This window comes from Ptychodera flava, chromosome 8 (genome assembly GCF_041260155.1).
Source record: "Ptychodera flava strain L36383 chromosome 8, AS_Pfla_20210202, whole genome shotgun sequence".
NCBI classification, from domain to species: domain Eukaryota; kingdom Metazoa; phylum Hemichordata; class Enteropneusta; family Ptychoderidae; genus Ptychodera; species Ptychodera flava.
Window position 1 is genome coordinate 29,779,271 of NC_091935.1, and position 16,792 is coordinate 29,796,062.

The 16,792-nt window shown below is 36.2% G+C and overlaps 1 protein-coding gene across 1 annotated transcript in view; it reads left to right on the top strand.

Moving 5' to 3' along the window:
* The window catches only part of LOC139138990 (glycogen debranching enzyme-like), a 38,489-nt gene extending 25,467 nt beyond the window's left edge, over nucleotides 1–13,022 (top strand). The window contains exons 20-25 of the mRNA XM_070707667.1: nucleotides 307–442; nucleotides 1,187–1,299; nucleotides 1,913–2,115; nucleotides 2,588–2,685; nucleotides 3,740–3,827; nucleotides 8,630–13,022. Coding sequence (XP_070563768.1) covers nucleotides 307–442; nucleotides 1,187–1,299; nucleotides 1,913–2,115; nucleotides 2,588–2,685; nucleotides 3,740–3,827; nucleotides 8,630–8,911 — 920 coding nt within the window. The 3' untranslated portion in view covers nucleotides 8,912–13,022. The remainder of the gene's footprint in view (nucleotides 1–306; nucleotides 443–1,186; nucleotides 1,300–1,912; nucleotides 2,116–2,587; nucleotides 2,686–3,739; nucleotides 3,828–8,629) is intronic.
* Nucleotides 13,023–16,792: the final 3,770 nt, after the last annotated feature.

Consider the following 16,792-nt stretch of genomic DNA (forward strand, 5'->3'; position numbering starts at 1 on the left):
CTAAAGATCTGTTTGATTGACAGGCTTGAAATGTGGCCTGTTCCTATAAATATGTATCATTTGATTTGACGTTCTACTCTTAAGTGGCATTTTACTGCTGTCTGAGTTTTCTCATCAGTTTTTGTTTCAGAACGTGGAGAAACCCAAATGTGCAGTTTGCACCCTCTTCTGAAAATATGTTATCTGCTCTGTAAGAGCGCCATCTCGAGTCCAGATTTGACAAAAGTGCCATCTCAAGACACAATCATGGTTGCCCAATGTTGACATGTATGTTCTGTGTATGTGTGTGTCTGTGACCTGTTTCAGGGTTCAATGTCAAAGTTGGTGTAGATCCCAACACTGGTTTTGTCTTTGGTGGCAGTGAACACAATTGTGGAACATGGATGGACAAGATGGGAGAATCAGACATGGCTGGCACCAGAGGCAAACCAGCCACACCAAGGTATCAACTTGAATAGTTTTCTCATTACTCATTGTTGATATGATGATTTATTGACCTTTGTATCATATATTTGCTAATCTATTCCAAATGTCAGCCAATTTTATAGACTGTCAATGGTGGTGTTCTACGAAGTCCTGTGGCAGTTTCCAAAATCGTCAAAATATTACCGTCAGATTTCAGCAATACGTAACCCTCAGTATATTAGGTGTTTACCAATTCCTGAAAAAATTTAGTTTAAACTTCTATTTTATCTTGTAACTTTCTTGATTTATGTTGAACTAATAGTAGTCAGATCTTTAAAGTGCAATCTGATGTGTAATTGCATTATCGAACTAGGTGAAGTAACCATGAGTACGATCTTGTAAGATTGTTGAAATCAAGTTGATCACAAAACCCAAGAATTAGAATTCCTTTATTGCTCGTCTTCTGTTGAACTTTCTGGGACAGGGAAACTTAATCTGTCAGATCAGCCCCACTGTCACTTTTCTTACCTGGTGTCAAAAGGATTCCAAAACATTGGTTGGCAAGTAACACCAGTGACAGATTTATGAAATTGTTGAACGTAGCAATTAAAAACAAATCTTTTCAAGGGTCAGTATTTTGGCTCAGGAAAGGGTTATCTGTCATGATAAATGGCATTTACTCTGGCTCATTAAAATGCATTGTTGTTGTTGTTCAGTTTTTGTTTTGTTTATTCATAAAGTGGCCAAACTGATTTCCCTTTTCTGTATTTTTTTTTCTCAGGGATGGTTCAGCAGTGGAGATTGTTGGGTTGTGTAAATCAGCATTGCGTTGGTTAGTAAGCCTCTATGAGAAAGGTCTGTTTCCATACGACAGTGTCGCTAAATATTCAAATGGTGAGTATGCCATACAAAACCAAACACTATCTGCAAAATAAAGTGCTTTTTACTCTGTATTCCTCAACTTACTGACCTCTTAAATGACATTTTTATGAAAGAATCCTATCACTCATCATAATTCTATAATTATATGCAAAAGTGCTTCATAAAAACGTTTCAACATATGGTACTTCAATAGATGGAAAATTTTTTGTGTTAGTCATCAAGAACATTTGTTTATTCTTTTTGTCAAACAATATTAATGAGGCCATGAAATATTTTCATTTTAATGTTATGGTAGATTGTCACAAACAGTCATATTTAATTGTGTTAGCAATATACCTGTATGTGTTTTTCATTGGCATCAACTTTTTGTGTCAATAAATGGCTCAGTTACGTATTTTGACATGGTTCTGTACTTTTGTAAGTTTTCACAGAAATATGTACAATGTGTTGTATGGTGTCATGGTCAAGTTATCTTATTTCTAATAATTCAAACTGATTTGTACTGTTACACTTAGTTTTGTGTCATTGTTTTGGATTCACAATGATGTGTCAAAATTTGGACTCACTGATCACAAAGTTGACAAATCTTCTAAGCAGTCGTGACCTTTGGTTTCTTCTCCGACAGGAAAGCCAGTGAAAGTCACCTACAAAGAATGGAACAGTCTAATTCAAGAAAACTTTGAGAAGCATTTCTGGATTGCCTCTGATGTCGATAAAAGCGTCAATAAAATGGTCAACAAGACTGGAATCTACAAAGACAGCGTCGGAGCCACACAGTTTTGGGCTGATTACCAGCTGAGGCCAAACTTCCCCATCGCAATGGTGGTTGTAAGTAAATAGTGTGCTGTGATAAGAAATAAAATGAAAGTCTTGAACCATGGCAATATTGTTTAAGTCTGAACTGTATGATTTCTTGTGGTGAATAGTCAACATGTGAAACCATATGAAACACAACTGAGTTTAATGTGAAATACCATGGTTGGAAATACTATGGTTGGTTGGAGTCAATGTGATGCATATATAAAGTTAAATGCAGAATTACCATTGTTTGACCCTCTGATGAGAGAGCATAGACCAGAATTGAATATCCTCTCAAAATGTAAAGAAGTCATATTTTGGATGAATTATATGAAAATGAGAATTATAATGTAATATAATTTTGCTGATTGCCCACCAGTGATCGGCTGATAGTTGATGGGCCTGATTTAGCTGAATACAGAATAAATATCAGGGAAATAAACTTGCAAACCTTGAACCTCAGAACTCTGCCATCTCAGAACTTTGCAAATTTTCCTTTCAGGCACCAGAGTTGTTCACTCCTGAAAATGCGTGGACAGCGATAGGAATAGCAGAAAAGTATCTCCTTGGACCTGTTGGCATGAAGACCCTTGACCCAGAGTAGGTTGAGAGTTATTTCTTTACTCAAATTGAGGTTTTTGTCCAGGCTAACATTTCATGTGCAAAAATTGATAAATAAACTTTGTGTTGCAGAAAAATTCAGTATTTTTCAATAAAGATGTGGATTCTTTACCAAATACAAAAGTTTGAGTCAAATATGAGAGAAAATAGTCGGTACATGTTCTTTGAGAAAAGATAGGTAACATCTTTGCATGAAATTGGCTATATGCATATCACGTCTATGCATTCCATAAAGGGAAAGCAATAAACATTGGTAAACATTTCATTAAATGATCTCATAAGATGAGATGAAAAATCTTACAAAATACATTATAGGGAAACCGTTGTCAGAACTGCACCTGTGCAAGTTTCTTGTTTACAAACAATGTATTTCATGCACAATATCTAGATATACCTCATCATCATAGCTGCAACATTTAAATTATACAATGTAGATTATGACAGACATGTTTTAACTTTCATCAATCACCATCGTACATACAGTGTTTACATTGGTATGGCTCCCATACAACCTTTAAGCACAGTTCCAACAACTGTATGCCTTTAAGAAATACTAAGATAATTTAAAAAGAACTTTCAGCTGCCTTTTTGCTATTGTTAGATTATCAGTCAATGATAGACATTTAGACTTCTCTGTATTATTAGCTAGTATGTAGACTTATGTCTGTAGAAGCTATTAGCATGAGTATGTGTTCAGCATCCACAAATTTGTATTTTTAAGGCAAGTTTTATCTTTTTTGGTCAAAATATTTTGTTAAATCTTCAAAATCCCCCTCATCAGATAGCTTGGATATTTATTTTATTGGTCCCCCGGGATAACCTTGTTTAGATTTGTTTAAAATGTGATGAAATATGCAAATTTGTATTTTTGGTCAAAAAATCTTTTTCTCAAAAACTACATGTCAGATAAATTTTGAATTTGATATACAGGATTCAGGTGATGACCTTTTACTAGATTTGTTTAAATTTTGGCAAAATTAGCAAGATTTTATTGTTTGCGCAATTGTTGCAATTTTGTTTTCCCCTTCATCAGTGACTGGGCATATGATGGTGATTATGATAACTCATATGATGGAGGTGATGCAAAGAAAGCTAGAGGCTTCAACTATCACCAGGGCCCGGTAAGAGTTGATTTTTTTCTCCATCTAAAATAGACTGTAACCATGGCTTGAAGGAACTGTTTCTTGCACTATGGAAGGTTGTGCTGATCTGGGAGACCTGTGTTTTCAAAGCAGACATGGAAATTTAGCCACACATCATAACAACTTAAATACTGGAGAGAGACTTTTGAAAACTGTCACTTCTGTAATGTCTGAATTATATCGTCTCCCAGGGGGACTGCACTGGGAGATTTAATTAGTCCCCGCGGACAAAGTCTGGCGGGGACTTATAGATTGGGTCCCGTCTGTGCGTCCGTCCGTCCGTCCGTCGTCCGTCCGTCATCAACAGTTTCTCAGACACTGCTGAACCAATTTCGTTCAAACTTGGCACAAAGGCATAGCACTATGACCTACAGATGCACGTCGATTTATTTTGTGATACGATTCAATATGGCCGCAAGGCGGCCATTTTGTTGCGATTTTTCATGTCTTTGGACCATAACTCAAACATCCTTGAACAGATTCTGTTCAAACTTGGCACAAAGGCATAACTCTATGGCTTTTATATCCATATTAAATTATATCACGATACGATCCAATATGGGCGCAAGGCGGCCATTTTGTTGCGATTTTTCATGTCTTTGGACCATAACTCAGACATCCTTGAACAGATTCTGTTCAACCTTGGCACAAAGGCATAACACTATGGCCTTCATGTGCATGTCAAATTATTTTGTGATACGATTCAATATGGCCGCAAGGCGGCCATTTTGTTGCGATTTTCATGTCTTTGGACCATAACTCAAACATCCTTGAACAGATTCTGTTCAAACTTGGCACAAAGGCATAACTCTATGGCTTTTATATCCATATTAAATTATATCACGATACGATCCAATATGGGCGCAAGGCGGCCATTTTGTTGCGATTTTTCATGTCTTTGGACCATAACTCAGACATCCTTGAACAGATTCTGTTCAACCTTGGCACAAAGGCATAACACTATGGCCTTCATGTGCATGTCAAATTATTTTGCGATACGATCCAACATGGCCGCGAGGCGGCCATTTTGTTTGCGATTTTTTCATGTCTTTGAACCATAACTCAAATATCCTTGAACCGATCCTGTTCAAACTTGGCACAAAGGCATAACACTATGGCCTACATATGCTCGTCAAATTATATTGCGATACGATCCAATATGGGCGTGAGGCGGCCATTTTATTGGGATCTTTCATGTTTTTTAGTCCCCACGGACACCGTCCGGGGGGACTTATAGGTTTGGTCATGTCCGTGCGTGCGTGCGTGCGTCCGTCCGTGCGTCCGTCCGTTCACGCAGATATCTCAGACATGCCCAGGTCAATTTCTTTCAAACTTTGCACAAGGATAGTTCCCTACCCCATACAGATGCACGTCGATTTGTTTCACAATGCGATCAATTTTGGCCGTGTTAGAGGACTTTTTAGTTTTCACCTCCATAGACTCCAATGTATAAGGCAGTCTCCATAGACTCCCATGTATAAGGCAGTCCATAGACTCCCATGTATAAGGCAGTCTCCATAGACTCCCATGTATAAGGCAGTCTCCATAGACTCCCATGTATAAGGCAGTCCACAGACTCCCATGTATAAGGCCAAGAAAAATAAAAATTTAGTTTCTCATCGTATTCATATTGCAAAAAGGATGCAGTGACACAGTTTTTAGTCCCCACTGATGAAGTCCAGGGGGCTTGTAGATTGGGTCATGTCCGTCCGTGAGTCCATCTGTGAGTCCATCCGTTCACGCAGATATCTCAGATATTTTGACAAAATGTCACGTGACCTTGGTGACCTTTGACCTCAAATATATATTTGTCCATAACTCAGTAACCACAAGTGCTACACCCTTCATATATGGTATGATGGGACAGCTTATGACGCCACATATTGTACCTCATTAATTATGTGCATATCTAATTTTGAGCGAGCCAATAGAGCTGGAGGTCTGATTTTTGGTATATAGGGATAACTTAGCAATACAATTTTTTTGACAAAATGTCACATGACCTCAGTGACCTTTGACCTCAAATATACATATTTGTCCATAACTCAGTAACCACAAGTGCTACACCCTTCATATATGGTATGATGGGACACCTTATGACGCCACCTATTGTACCTCATTAATTATGTGCATATCTAATTTTGAATGAGCCAATAGAGCTCGATGTCTGATTTTTGGTATATAGGGATAACTTAGCAATACTATTTTTTTTTCAAAATGTCACGTGACCTTAGTGACCTTTGACCTCAAATATACATATTTGTCCATAATTCAGTAACCACAAGTGCTACACCCTTCATATATAGTATGATGGGACAGCTTATGATGCCACCTATTGTACCTCATTAATTATGCACATATCTAATTTTGAGCGGGCCAATAGAGCTAGAGGTCTGATTTTTGGTATATAGGGATAACTTAGCAATACAATTTTTTTGACAAAATGTCACATGACCTCAGTGACCTTTGACCTCAAATATACATATTTGTCCATAACTCAGTAACCACAAGTGCTACACCCTTCATATATGGTATGATGGGAGACCTTATGATGCTTCATACTGTACCTCATTAATTATGCGTACATCTAATTCTGAGCAAGCCCATAGAGCTGGATGTCTGTTTTTTGGTATATAGGGATAACTATAGGATAGAAATTTTTTGACCAAATGTCATGTGACCTCGATGACCTTTGACCTGAAATATACGTTTATGTCGATAAATACGTAACCACAAGAGCTATGTCCTTTAGTAGGGTGGGAGACCTTATGACAACACACGCTTTACCTCATTAATTATGCACACATCTAATTCTGGGCAAGCAAATAGAGCTAGAGGTCTGATTTTTGGCATATAGGGATTAATTAGCAATTCATTTTTTTTTCAAAATGTCACGTGACCTTATGACCTTTGACCTTGATTATACATATATATGCATAACTCAGTAACCACAATTTCTATACCCTCCAATTCTGATAGGATATTAGACCTTAAGATGTCACATCTTGTACCTCAATATTATGCGCATATGTATTTCTTGGCTGGCCAATACAGCTAGAGGTCTGATCTTTTTTCCCAATTTAGAACCATAACTTAGACATGCCTCATGTGTTTCAAATTGGGAACAACGACATAGACCTATGTGCCCATAGATCTCAACATATACACTCCAGTGATACTTCTTAATGACCACATTTCCCTGCCCCATCAAGACTAATACTCCCTTATTACAAGTGGGGACTATGTCATTGTCAATGACTTGTTGATCATAACTCAGACATCCTTGAACAGATTCTGTTAAAACTTGGCACAAAGGCATAACACTATGGCCTTCATGTGCTTGTAAAATTATTTTGCGATACGATCCAATATGGGCGTGAGGCAGCCATTTTGTTGCGATTTTTCATGTCTTTGGACCATAACTCAGACATCCTTGAACCGATTCTGTTCAAATTTTGCACAAAAGCAAAACATTATGCCCTTCATATGAACGCCACTTTATTTCATGATATGATCCAATATGGCTGACAGGCGTCCATTTTTTTGCGATTTTCTCATGTCTTTGAACCATAACTCAAACATCCTTGAACTGATTTTGTTCAAACTTGGCACAAAGGCAAAGCACTATGGCATACATATGCATGTATCAATTAACCTTGCGATAGGATCCAATATGGCTGCAGAACTGCCATTTTGTTGGAATTTTGCATGTCTTTGAAGCATAATTCAAAGGTCATTAAACCCATTTCGTCCAAACTTGGCACAAAGATCAAGCACTATGGCACACATACATGTATGCATGTCAATTACTTCGTGACATGTTCCAATATGGCTGCCAGATTGTCATTTTTGGATTTTTTCATGTCTTTGAGGCTTAATCATATGCAAATATTCCTTATCCAATGTTGTTGAGACTTGGTACAAAGATAAAGTACTATGGCATACTTATGCATGTCTACTAATTTTGTGCTACGATCCATATGGTCAATAGACAGCCATTTGATTTCAATTTTGGTGTGAATTTTTATGTCTTTGAAACATAAACATAGTCATAGGTCACTGTCCTTCAATGGACTGATTTTGTTTAAACGTGATATGGCTGCATTCTTGTGCACATTAATTTGTTTCATTATATGATCCAAAATGGCTGATTACAACAACATACCTGATCCCATACCATTTCGAAAATTCCACCAAACCATGTGTATAGTATGTGCTGTCATGACACTAGAGGCAGTGAGGGCATCGTTATGTGTGATGTAATCAAAAGTTCCTTTAGTGGTCAACACCGGCAGAGATGAGTCTTTTATTGAACGTTCCTCAGATTACTTTATTATGCAAGTCACAGGCCTGATGCACCCGTTGCATCAATGTCATTCCACAGCTACCTAGACCACAGCTACCTAGACACCAAAGATTATAACAAAATGGACAAGCGGGGACTGTGTCATCAACGATGACTTATTTTTCCTCATTTTCTGTAATCAGGAAATGCATTGAATGAAGATAAACATTCATGTCACAGGAAGACTATGATGTGTCATTTACTCAAAAAATTGATAAATAGGTTATTGAAATAAGCAAACAATATAGATTTAAGGAGTGATGTACAGGTCAGCCAGTAGGGGAATCAGGCAATAAATTTCTGCAAAATCTTGTATACCAAATGGAATTTGGTTTGCTTTCATTTGAGGCACATATCATTTTTTATAGAAACATTCCACTTTTGGTACAAGAATATATGTCATAATGCTTACACGTGATTTTTGCATAATTTTCAGGAATGGGTGTGGGTGATAGGCTACTTTCTACGTGCTAAGCTGCACTTCGCCAACATGATGGAAGATCAACCAGAGATGCTACAGAACACCATTCAGTTTATCCAGCAGACCTTATCACGTCACCACGTTGAGATTGAGAAATCGCCGTGGCGCGGCCTTCCTGAACTGACCAATAAGAATGGCACTCCATGCAAAGACAGCTGTCCAACTCAAGCCTGGTCAATGTCCTGCATACTAGATGCATTGTATGATGTCCATCATGTTGTCAGTGCCAAAGAGTAAAATGGACAGTGAATTGCTCGCATCTTGCCAACTCAACTCTATTACATTGAATTGGTGTACTATCACGGCAAGTTTGGACAGTGAACACTCCAAGCTGTTATTGAAGCAGTGTTGCCGTTTTGTAACTTTCTTTTACATGTTATCATGATACCAACAGTCAATAGTTGACTTTGAAGTGATGGGTAGATTGTGTGAAATTCAGAAAAATGGACGGCTTAGAGGTGTGACCCTCAGAATCCTACATCTTGTGCATCTCCAATTTTGAGCAGACGCACTTCAAGCTGTTCTGTGACACTGATTGCTGTTTTTCTAAGGAGTCCACAATAAGTAAGATGTACACACTGCACTATGTTGTACGCTGACTGCATTTAGTAAGAGTCCATGCTCCCTAGCCCATATTACAATAGTACCACTGACAAAAGTCCAATCTTCGGAAGTTTAAACTCAGTGGGTCATAAAAATGCAAACTTCTCTCAAAATCGTCATGTTTTTTGTCAATATCAGATATCCAAGTATAAGTGTTAGGCTAGATACAGACTGTTGGTATTCAAATAAAATGTTGAAACAATGTTACAAAAAAGACGATACTACTTTAAAGAGAAAAGTAAAACCAGGATTATAGCAGTAGGTAGTGAGATTGCTGCAGTAGAAAACAGTCAGAAACTACCATGGAAACATGTAACAATGTGCAGAATAGATTACACAAAAAGGTGCTTAAATAGCTTCACTGGCATGTTGTGCATGCATTGATTTTGAAAAAGGTTTTGTGTTGTGTGTGCTATAAGGTTAACAACAGTATTTCCTTTTACATTATTGTGAGGGCAGCCTGACACGAAATATCTAAACTTACAAGCTCTTCCATTGAAAGTGATGTTCTGTATATAGTTATCATTTTGAAGATCTGCAGTTCCAAAATTGTCATGCACCCTTTTTGGAATCTAATACTTGAAGCTAAATATCATGATGATATTTTATTTTATGCAAGGTCTTGTCAATAAGTTTTGTTTACGTATGCAAATCAAATGATAAATCATTCAATACCTATTATGGTAACATTCGTAGACATTCGTAATATTCCTGTTTAGGTTAATGTGTATATTAATTATTATCAGCCTGAACCTCATGTATCAGCTTTACCGGTAGATGTCATGTGACTTACTGAAATGTAGACAGTACACACACACACATTTAATATTTGTCGCAATTCTGAAATATTCCCCTTTTTGAAAGAATGTATTATTTTGCCAACATGTACACTGTGCATATTTGGTTTTACATCGACACGTACCTGTCTTCAATTGTGTACACAGTGGCTGATTATAGTGTATCAATAATATATTCCAAGTCTTCGTCCCCATCATCCCTTGCAAGCTCCTTTCGCAATGTTGAACCATATGGCCATGTTAATGTTTGGGTTGTCTGCGTGTTATTACCATCTTTGTACCCAAGTTCATTTTCAGGGTCACTGAGGTAGCTTCAAGTAAATCCAGCTTCTGAGCTTGGTCCTTAGAACTCGATCATCACATAAATTTGATTTTCAACAAAACATTTGAAACAAGTGATCATTTTTGCCTCTCAAAATTAACTAAAGCAGGATGATTTAGCATATTAAGATGAAGATCAGAGTATTTACTGCATAATTTTTAACATGCACAGTGTACACATTGGTCTGTCAATCTACCTGCACCAAGGTCACATTGACATTCATAGTGCGATGTATAGCTGAGTATTTTGAGCTCTGAAAGTGAACAATGCTTTGTCATAAAAAGTGAGAATTTGATCCAGATTTCTGCAATGCAGATATTTAAAAACACTGTTCAGTAATTCATTTGTAAAACGATCTTGATGAAACTCACTATGTTCTTTTGCATTCTTAGATATTTTGTCAAAAAACATGAGTTTATTGTCCAACAAATTCAGTCAGCAACATTTAGTGAACAGTAAGTTAAGTATGTAACATTTTTTGAAGATTTTAAAGCCCTGCTTAGCAATAATAATGCATATTGATAATATATATTCTAAAAATAATTCATGTCAAAGAAAATATTTTCCTCTTGAATTGCATTCTTGCCTTGAGCTTTCTCCAAAGACGGACTGTCGTTGTTGGTTGATCAGTGTGTTTTGTATCAAATGATATTTTTTCTCTTCTTCCCTTGGTCATGCAATATTAGCATCTAGTATTTAGTATGCATACATCTTTACTTCTCATTGTAACATAGACTCTGATTTGTCAGTGTAGTGATCCAAAACGTCACTGTGGCCAATTGGCATACACCTACTATATACGACGACTGGCCATGTTCTGACTGCAAATAGTGATAAAACAAAGCAACCTTGATATTGTGAATTCATTAACAGACATGGAGATGTATGAATTTGTGTACAAAGGAAATACCAGGTCATATTGAGTGTGTCATAAACAAAAGCTAACTTCAAGAACAACTTTCTTGGTTCCTATATTAATTTTCCACAAATGTGCTTATTTCACCAAATTTGATAGTTACATTACAGCCTGTGTAAATACAATATGTGGTAATACAAAAAGACAGTGATTTGAGGGCATGTCAGGACTAAAATGAGTGTCAATTTCTATTCACATGTAACTGACATCATAGGAAATAGATCATCTGATGCTTTGAAATTCAACCTTGAACTTGGCCTGTCAAGAACTACTTATGTGAATTTGACGTGGTGGCTTGGTGTATTCATAAACTGACCAATCACATCATGGTAATGCATATCTCATATAGGCAAATGAACCAACTTGTCGAGGCTATACTCAAAACGCTTGCAAATGTCACGTGGCATTCATGAAGACAATTGTTCATTGCTACAGTTTGTACAATGACAATGTACCAGAGATTACCTTTCAAACACACACACACAAACCTGTAGAAAACTTAAGAAATATTGAGCAATTTTACTCAACTTTTGAAATGTTCAGGTGTCACGTCAATAATTCACACCCGCTTTACAACTTCCCTTCTTTTGTAAAATTGATTATTTCCCATACTGCTATGCATTTCATCTCAAACATTCATGCAAATTCTTGCCATTTTTCTCACACTCATGTAACTTCATTTTCTATAATCGTATTTATCAACAATCTGCACTCTGATGTCATTTTAGGATGTAAAGTGTAGTATTCATTTGCATAAGTGAAGTGATGCACACCTGGTCAGTGGCCAATCACTGATGCCAAGTTTCTGATGATTGTTTCATTTGTTGTCTGTTCTGATCAACCACGTACCAGATTACAGTGATTGAATTCATAAACAGTGGGGCTTAGCAGAGTTTCAAGGGATATCCAGATGGGACTGCCACGGATAAATTATGAAAAAATGTATCTATGACCTGTAAGAACTGTACCACCATCACGTATTTTGTTTACCTTTGACATTGGCGGTGTCTACCAATCTGACATACACCTAGTGTATTTAATAATCTATATTTATTAGGCTCTGTTGTAAAAACTACACTCTATATGCAAGAAGTATTAAGGGACATTACAAATTTAGACTTTATTTAGATTTGTACTGTTCATGTTGAGCTCTAGGGATTGTTTTATTGAGCTTCTACATTGATCCTTAAATTATCAATTTGCATGACTTTGTATCATAAAGTTTGCTATTGCTGTAGCATTGCAGTTAATATTTCAAGTTGTTTTGCAGAATCAAGGTCTTTCCATGCATAATTTGCCATTTAGAATTCATATTATTTGTAATTATCGTCTTCAGTTTGTTTTAATTTACAATTGGGAAGTGGTCGCTGCATGGTAAATCAAGTGTATTCCATTACCGGTATTTACTGTACTAGTCTGCAAATATTGAACCTGAATGCCATGGTGTTGCTGAGGTCATGACCCTTGACCTCCTCTGGTTGTGAAGGGGAAGAGTCCATTGGATGTGTATGTGTGGAGTTGCTGGTTGGACTATAGCATGTCCACCTGGGGTTTTCAAAGACTTTGTAGAGTGACATAATTCTCTGAAATATTTCAGCAACTGAGAAGTGTGATTTCTAACTTACAAATAATAATTCATCGGAGAGTTCCATATGGAATGCCATGCAGTTGTATATTGAAACGCTAAAAAATAAAAATTATTGGTGCATACTTCTTCATCTGTGTAAGTTTGTCAACCCCTGTCCCACTCTCTATGAATCATAATGGCCATATTTTCATCTGTGTAAGTTTGTCAACCCCTCTCCCCCTCTCTATAATCATAATGGCCATATTTTCATCTGTGTAAGTTTGTCAACCCCTCTCCCCCTCTCTATAATCATAATGGCCATATTTTCATCTGTGTAAGTTTGTCGACACACAGTCCATGTAGCCGACAATGAGATGCAAATGATATGCGGTTAAGGTCTCCTCAACTAACTTTCAGCTGGTTGTTCACTTTCTACTATTTTTATAGTATTTTATACAAAGGCACAGACTTATTCTACCTGCAACTTAAAACTGATAGTGATTTTGTAGCTCATTCTTTACTATTTTTCATAGTTTTTGGTAGCCGGTAACAGACACTTCGTGTTCGTGTCGGCTACATGGACCATCTGTAAGTTTGTCAACCCCTCTCCCCCTCTCTATAATCATAATGGCCATATTTTTTACCATATGCTTTCTACCTGTCAAGCTACAATTTCTGGTTGTATAGTTGAACATACTTCAGTCCTGTGGCGCTCTCACTATCTGCAATGCTATAAGCTGTTGTGCGTCTTACGGCAGGTTTGTTCTCAGTGCAGTCCTGACCTTTGACTGTCAAAGTTCAGGCCGAGAATAATTGAAGCTCAAAGTGAAATACTTTGAATAGACCTGTCCCTCTGTGTAGCGACAAATTTATTTCTGTGAAACTTTTCAAAAAATGGCAGCATTGATGTGACAGTTGTACCACCAACTCAGTGAGATGCTAGCCCAGTTGTTGGAGAAGACAAGTGAGGGTATTTTGTTGTGGACATAAGACAGGAAATTAGCATATTTGGAGGGAAATACTGACTAAGCCAAGTGATTGTTTATTCTAGATATGCTAATTTTCATTAGAGAGAGTTCACACTGCTATCAAGTACCCAACCACTCCATTTGTAACTTCATTATGATTACAAAATTTTGTAAAATTGAACAATTACCGGTATTTCAAATGCAATGATTGGGAAGGGGATACATTATTCAAGTTCAGGGGCCTGTGTTGTTGAATATGCCATTTCGAGTCACGTAGGTTGATGTAAACTCTTTTACTGCCCATTGACATATTATTACCGGTATATTGCTGCTTGGATAAGTTCTTCTTTGGCAGATTCATCAGTGTAAATTAATTCTATGTACGTGGCCTGAAGTGGCAAGTGTCAAAGTCCTGGAATGTCAAAATTATGGTGTACAGACACTATGCAGGAGGCACCTTTTAGCTTCCATTTTGCCATATGTATTTATGGCCATGGAAGCCATTCTTATGGGCTAAATATATGCTTGTCTGTCTGTCTGTCCGTCCATCCATATCAAAAACTTCAGAACCGCTGTATCTATGCAGATGCATCATAGGGTGATGTTAATTTGTTCAAATTAATGTTTGTGTCAAAAATATGCAAATTAGGTGAAAAAAATTTGCAACAAGCCTAGAAATGAGAAAGTTCAAGATTTTTAATTTGAAGCCACATATGGCTTAAAATTTGAGGTTTCTGAGTAGGTGGGCTTTTCTGAATTATTACAAACCTACTCACACATGTAGTTTGACTTGGCCTTAAAAAATCTTCAAAACTTGCCCCCTAATACTGCCCAGGTTCTGTTAAAAATACTGACCAGCATGATTATTTACTGAGTTTGTTTTTCTATTGACACACTTCATATTGACATCAGTAGATTGTGATAAAAAATGGAAGCCAGGTGTCATCGATGCTATTTTTCATCATGCCAATTTAATTAATCAAAATGCTTGGTTTTGTTTTAGTTTACAATTCACTGTTCAGGGCTTGAGTCTTCTAGTTGAGGGCGTCCTCAAATATCCACACAAGAAATTACCTCATACAAGCACCACACACACACAAGAAATTACCTCATACAAGCACCACACACACACAAAGGAAAAGACCAAACCATGATAAGAATTGTATCTTGAATTGCTTTTATTGTGTATGTAAAAGAATACACAATGATACGTCAAACTTGTGAAATCCGTCATTGTATTTACGGTAATATACTTTGACAGACAACATTTACTTATCTGAAGCCGATTTGATATATATTTTTTACATATAATACAACTGTACTTATGCACTATATAATTTATTTTTTTATGTTTCTAAGTTTTTTGTTCTTTCTTTTTATTTTTTTTCTCCCATTGACAATGCAAGCTATAATTCATGTTTGTAATGCTACATTAATTTCCAAAAACATATAAACTTGTTGGACAGATGGACCTCTCGTAGCCTTGAAAACAAACATAATAATCTGTCATAAGGCCTGACGGAAACTTTCTAGCAGAAAACTATCTATGTTCCAAGAGAACAAGATTTCTTGAACTGAGGAAGTTTTTAGCACCATATACTTAGAACTCACGTTACACAGCAACATTTTCAAGTGAATGTCAAAGATGGAGAGAAACGCACTGTCCATTTGGAACACACACAATGTTATATTTTTAAATGATTGCATCTTACACCGACATGCTTTGAACACAACACAGAATTACGAAAAACATGGTGCAAATTTATTTCAGAGTTCCAATTAATGGCTATATTTACATCATTCTGCAATGAGTTTCTGTATTTCAGTGTTGTGGTCGGGCAGTACGCTTGCTCTATTACAGGACACTGCCTTTTCTTAATCTACTTCTGACATTATTCTGCAGTTTTTAATTTTTATTTCAATTCAGATTTGAAGGAGCACCAGAAGAAGACCAACCATCTGCATTACCTTTTCAAACTACAACGCAAACCAAGAACAGCACACCTTCAATCATAAACCGCTTCACATCTACACTCTTTCCAGGGCAACATGTAAAATTTTGCCTACAGTCATAATTTTTCACGTTGTTTACTACAGGCTAACTAGGATAGCAATTGAGCAAGAGTTCTGCACAGTCATATGAAAATTAGAATGTAAAAATCGTTCCCTCTTTGAAATAATATACAATATCCTTAGTTTACACCCCATGACTCATCAAAACTCAAAAGTGTTAAATAAAGTCTGACATGTCAAAATGCTAATATCACATGCAAAAGTAGTATTCAAGCATTAGAATTTTCAAAAAAATAAATACTTTCAAGAAATTTTTGTCCTTCTGAAATTAGTATGGGCAGTGTAAGTCATTTAAATGTCAGTCTTTTTCATCAAAGATCTTTATCTCCGATTGTCTCCATGCTCCCTGTGAAGAAGACTATTTCCTTATCATTGAATCAAAGTTAGTGCAATTGTCACTAACAATAAAATGCTTGTTTGAAAATACGAGTTTCATATGTAAAATGACTTTGGAAATCGTATGGGGACAAGTACCGGTAAATTGCCAAGTCTGTAAGAACATTATATATACATCATATAATATAATGGAATTTTGAGAGACGGGGAGCAATCTATTTCAGATTTCCCCAAGCATTCTTATCAAGATGGGCCATTTTATACTAACACACAGACACATACATATATATATATATATATATATATATATATATATATATATATATATATATATATATATATATATATATATATATATATATATATATATATATATATATATATATATATATATATATATATATATATATATATGTATACACACATATACACATACATATACATACATGTATATATATACATATGTATATGTATGTGTATATGTGTGTATACATATATATATATATATATATATATGTATATGTATACACACATAT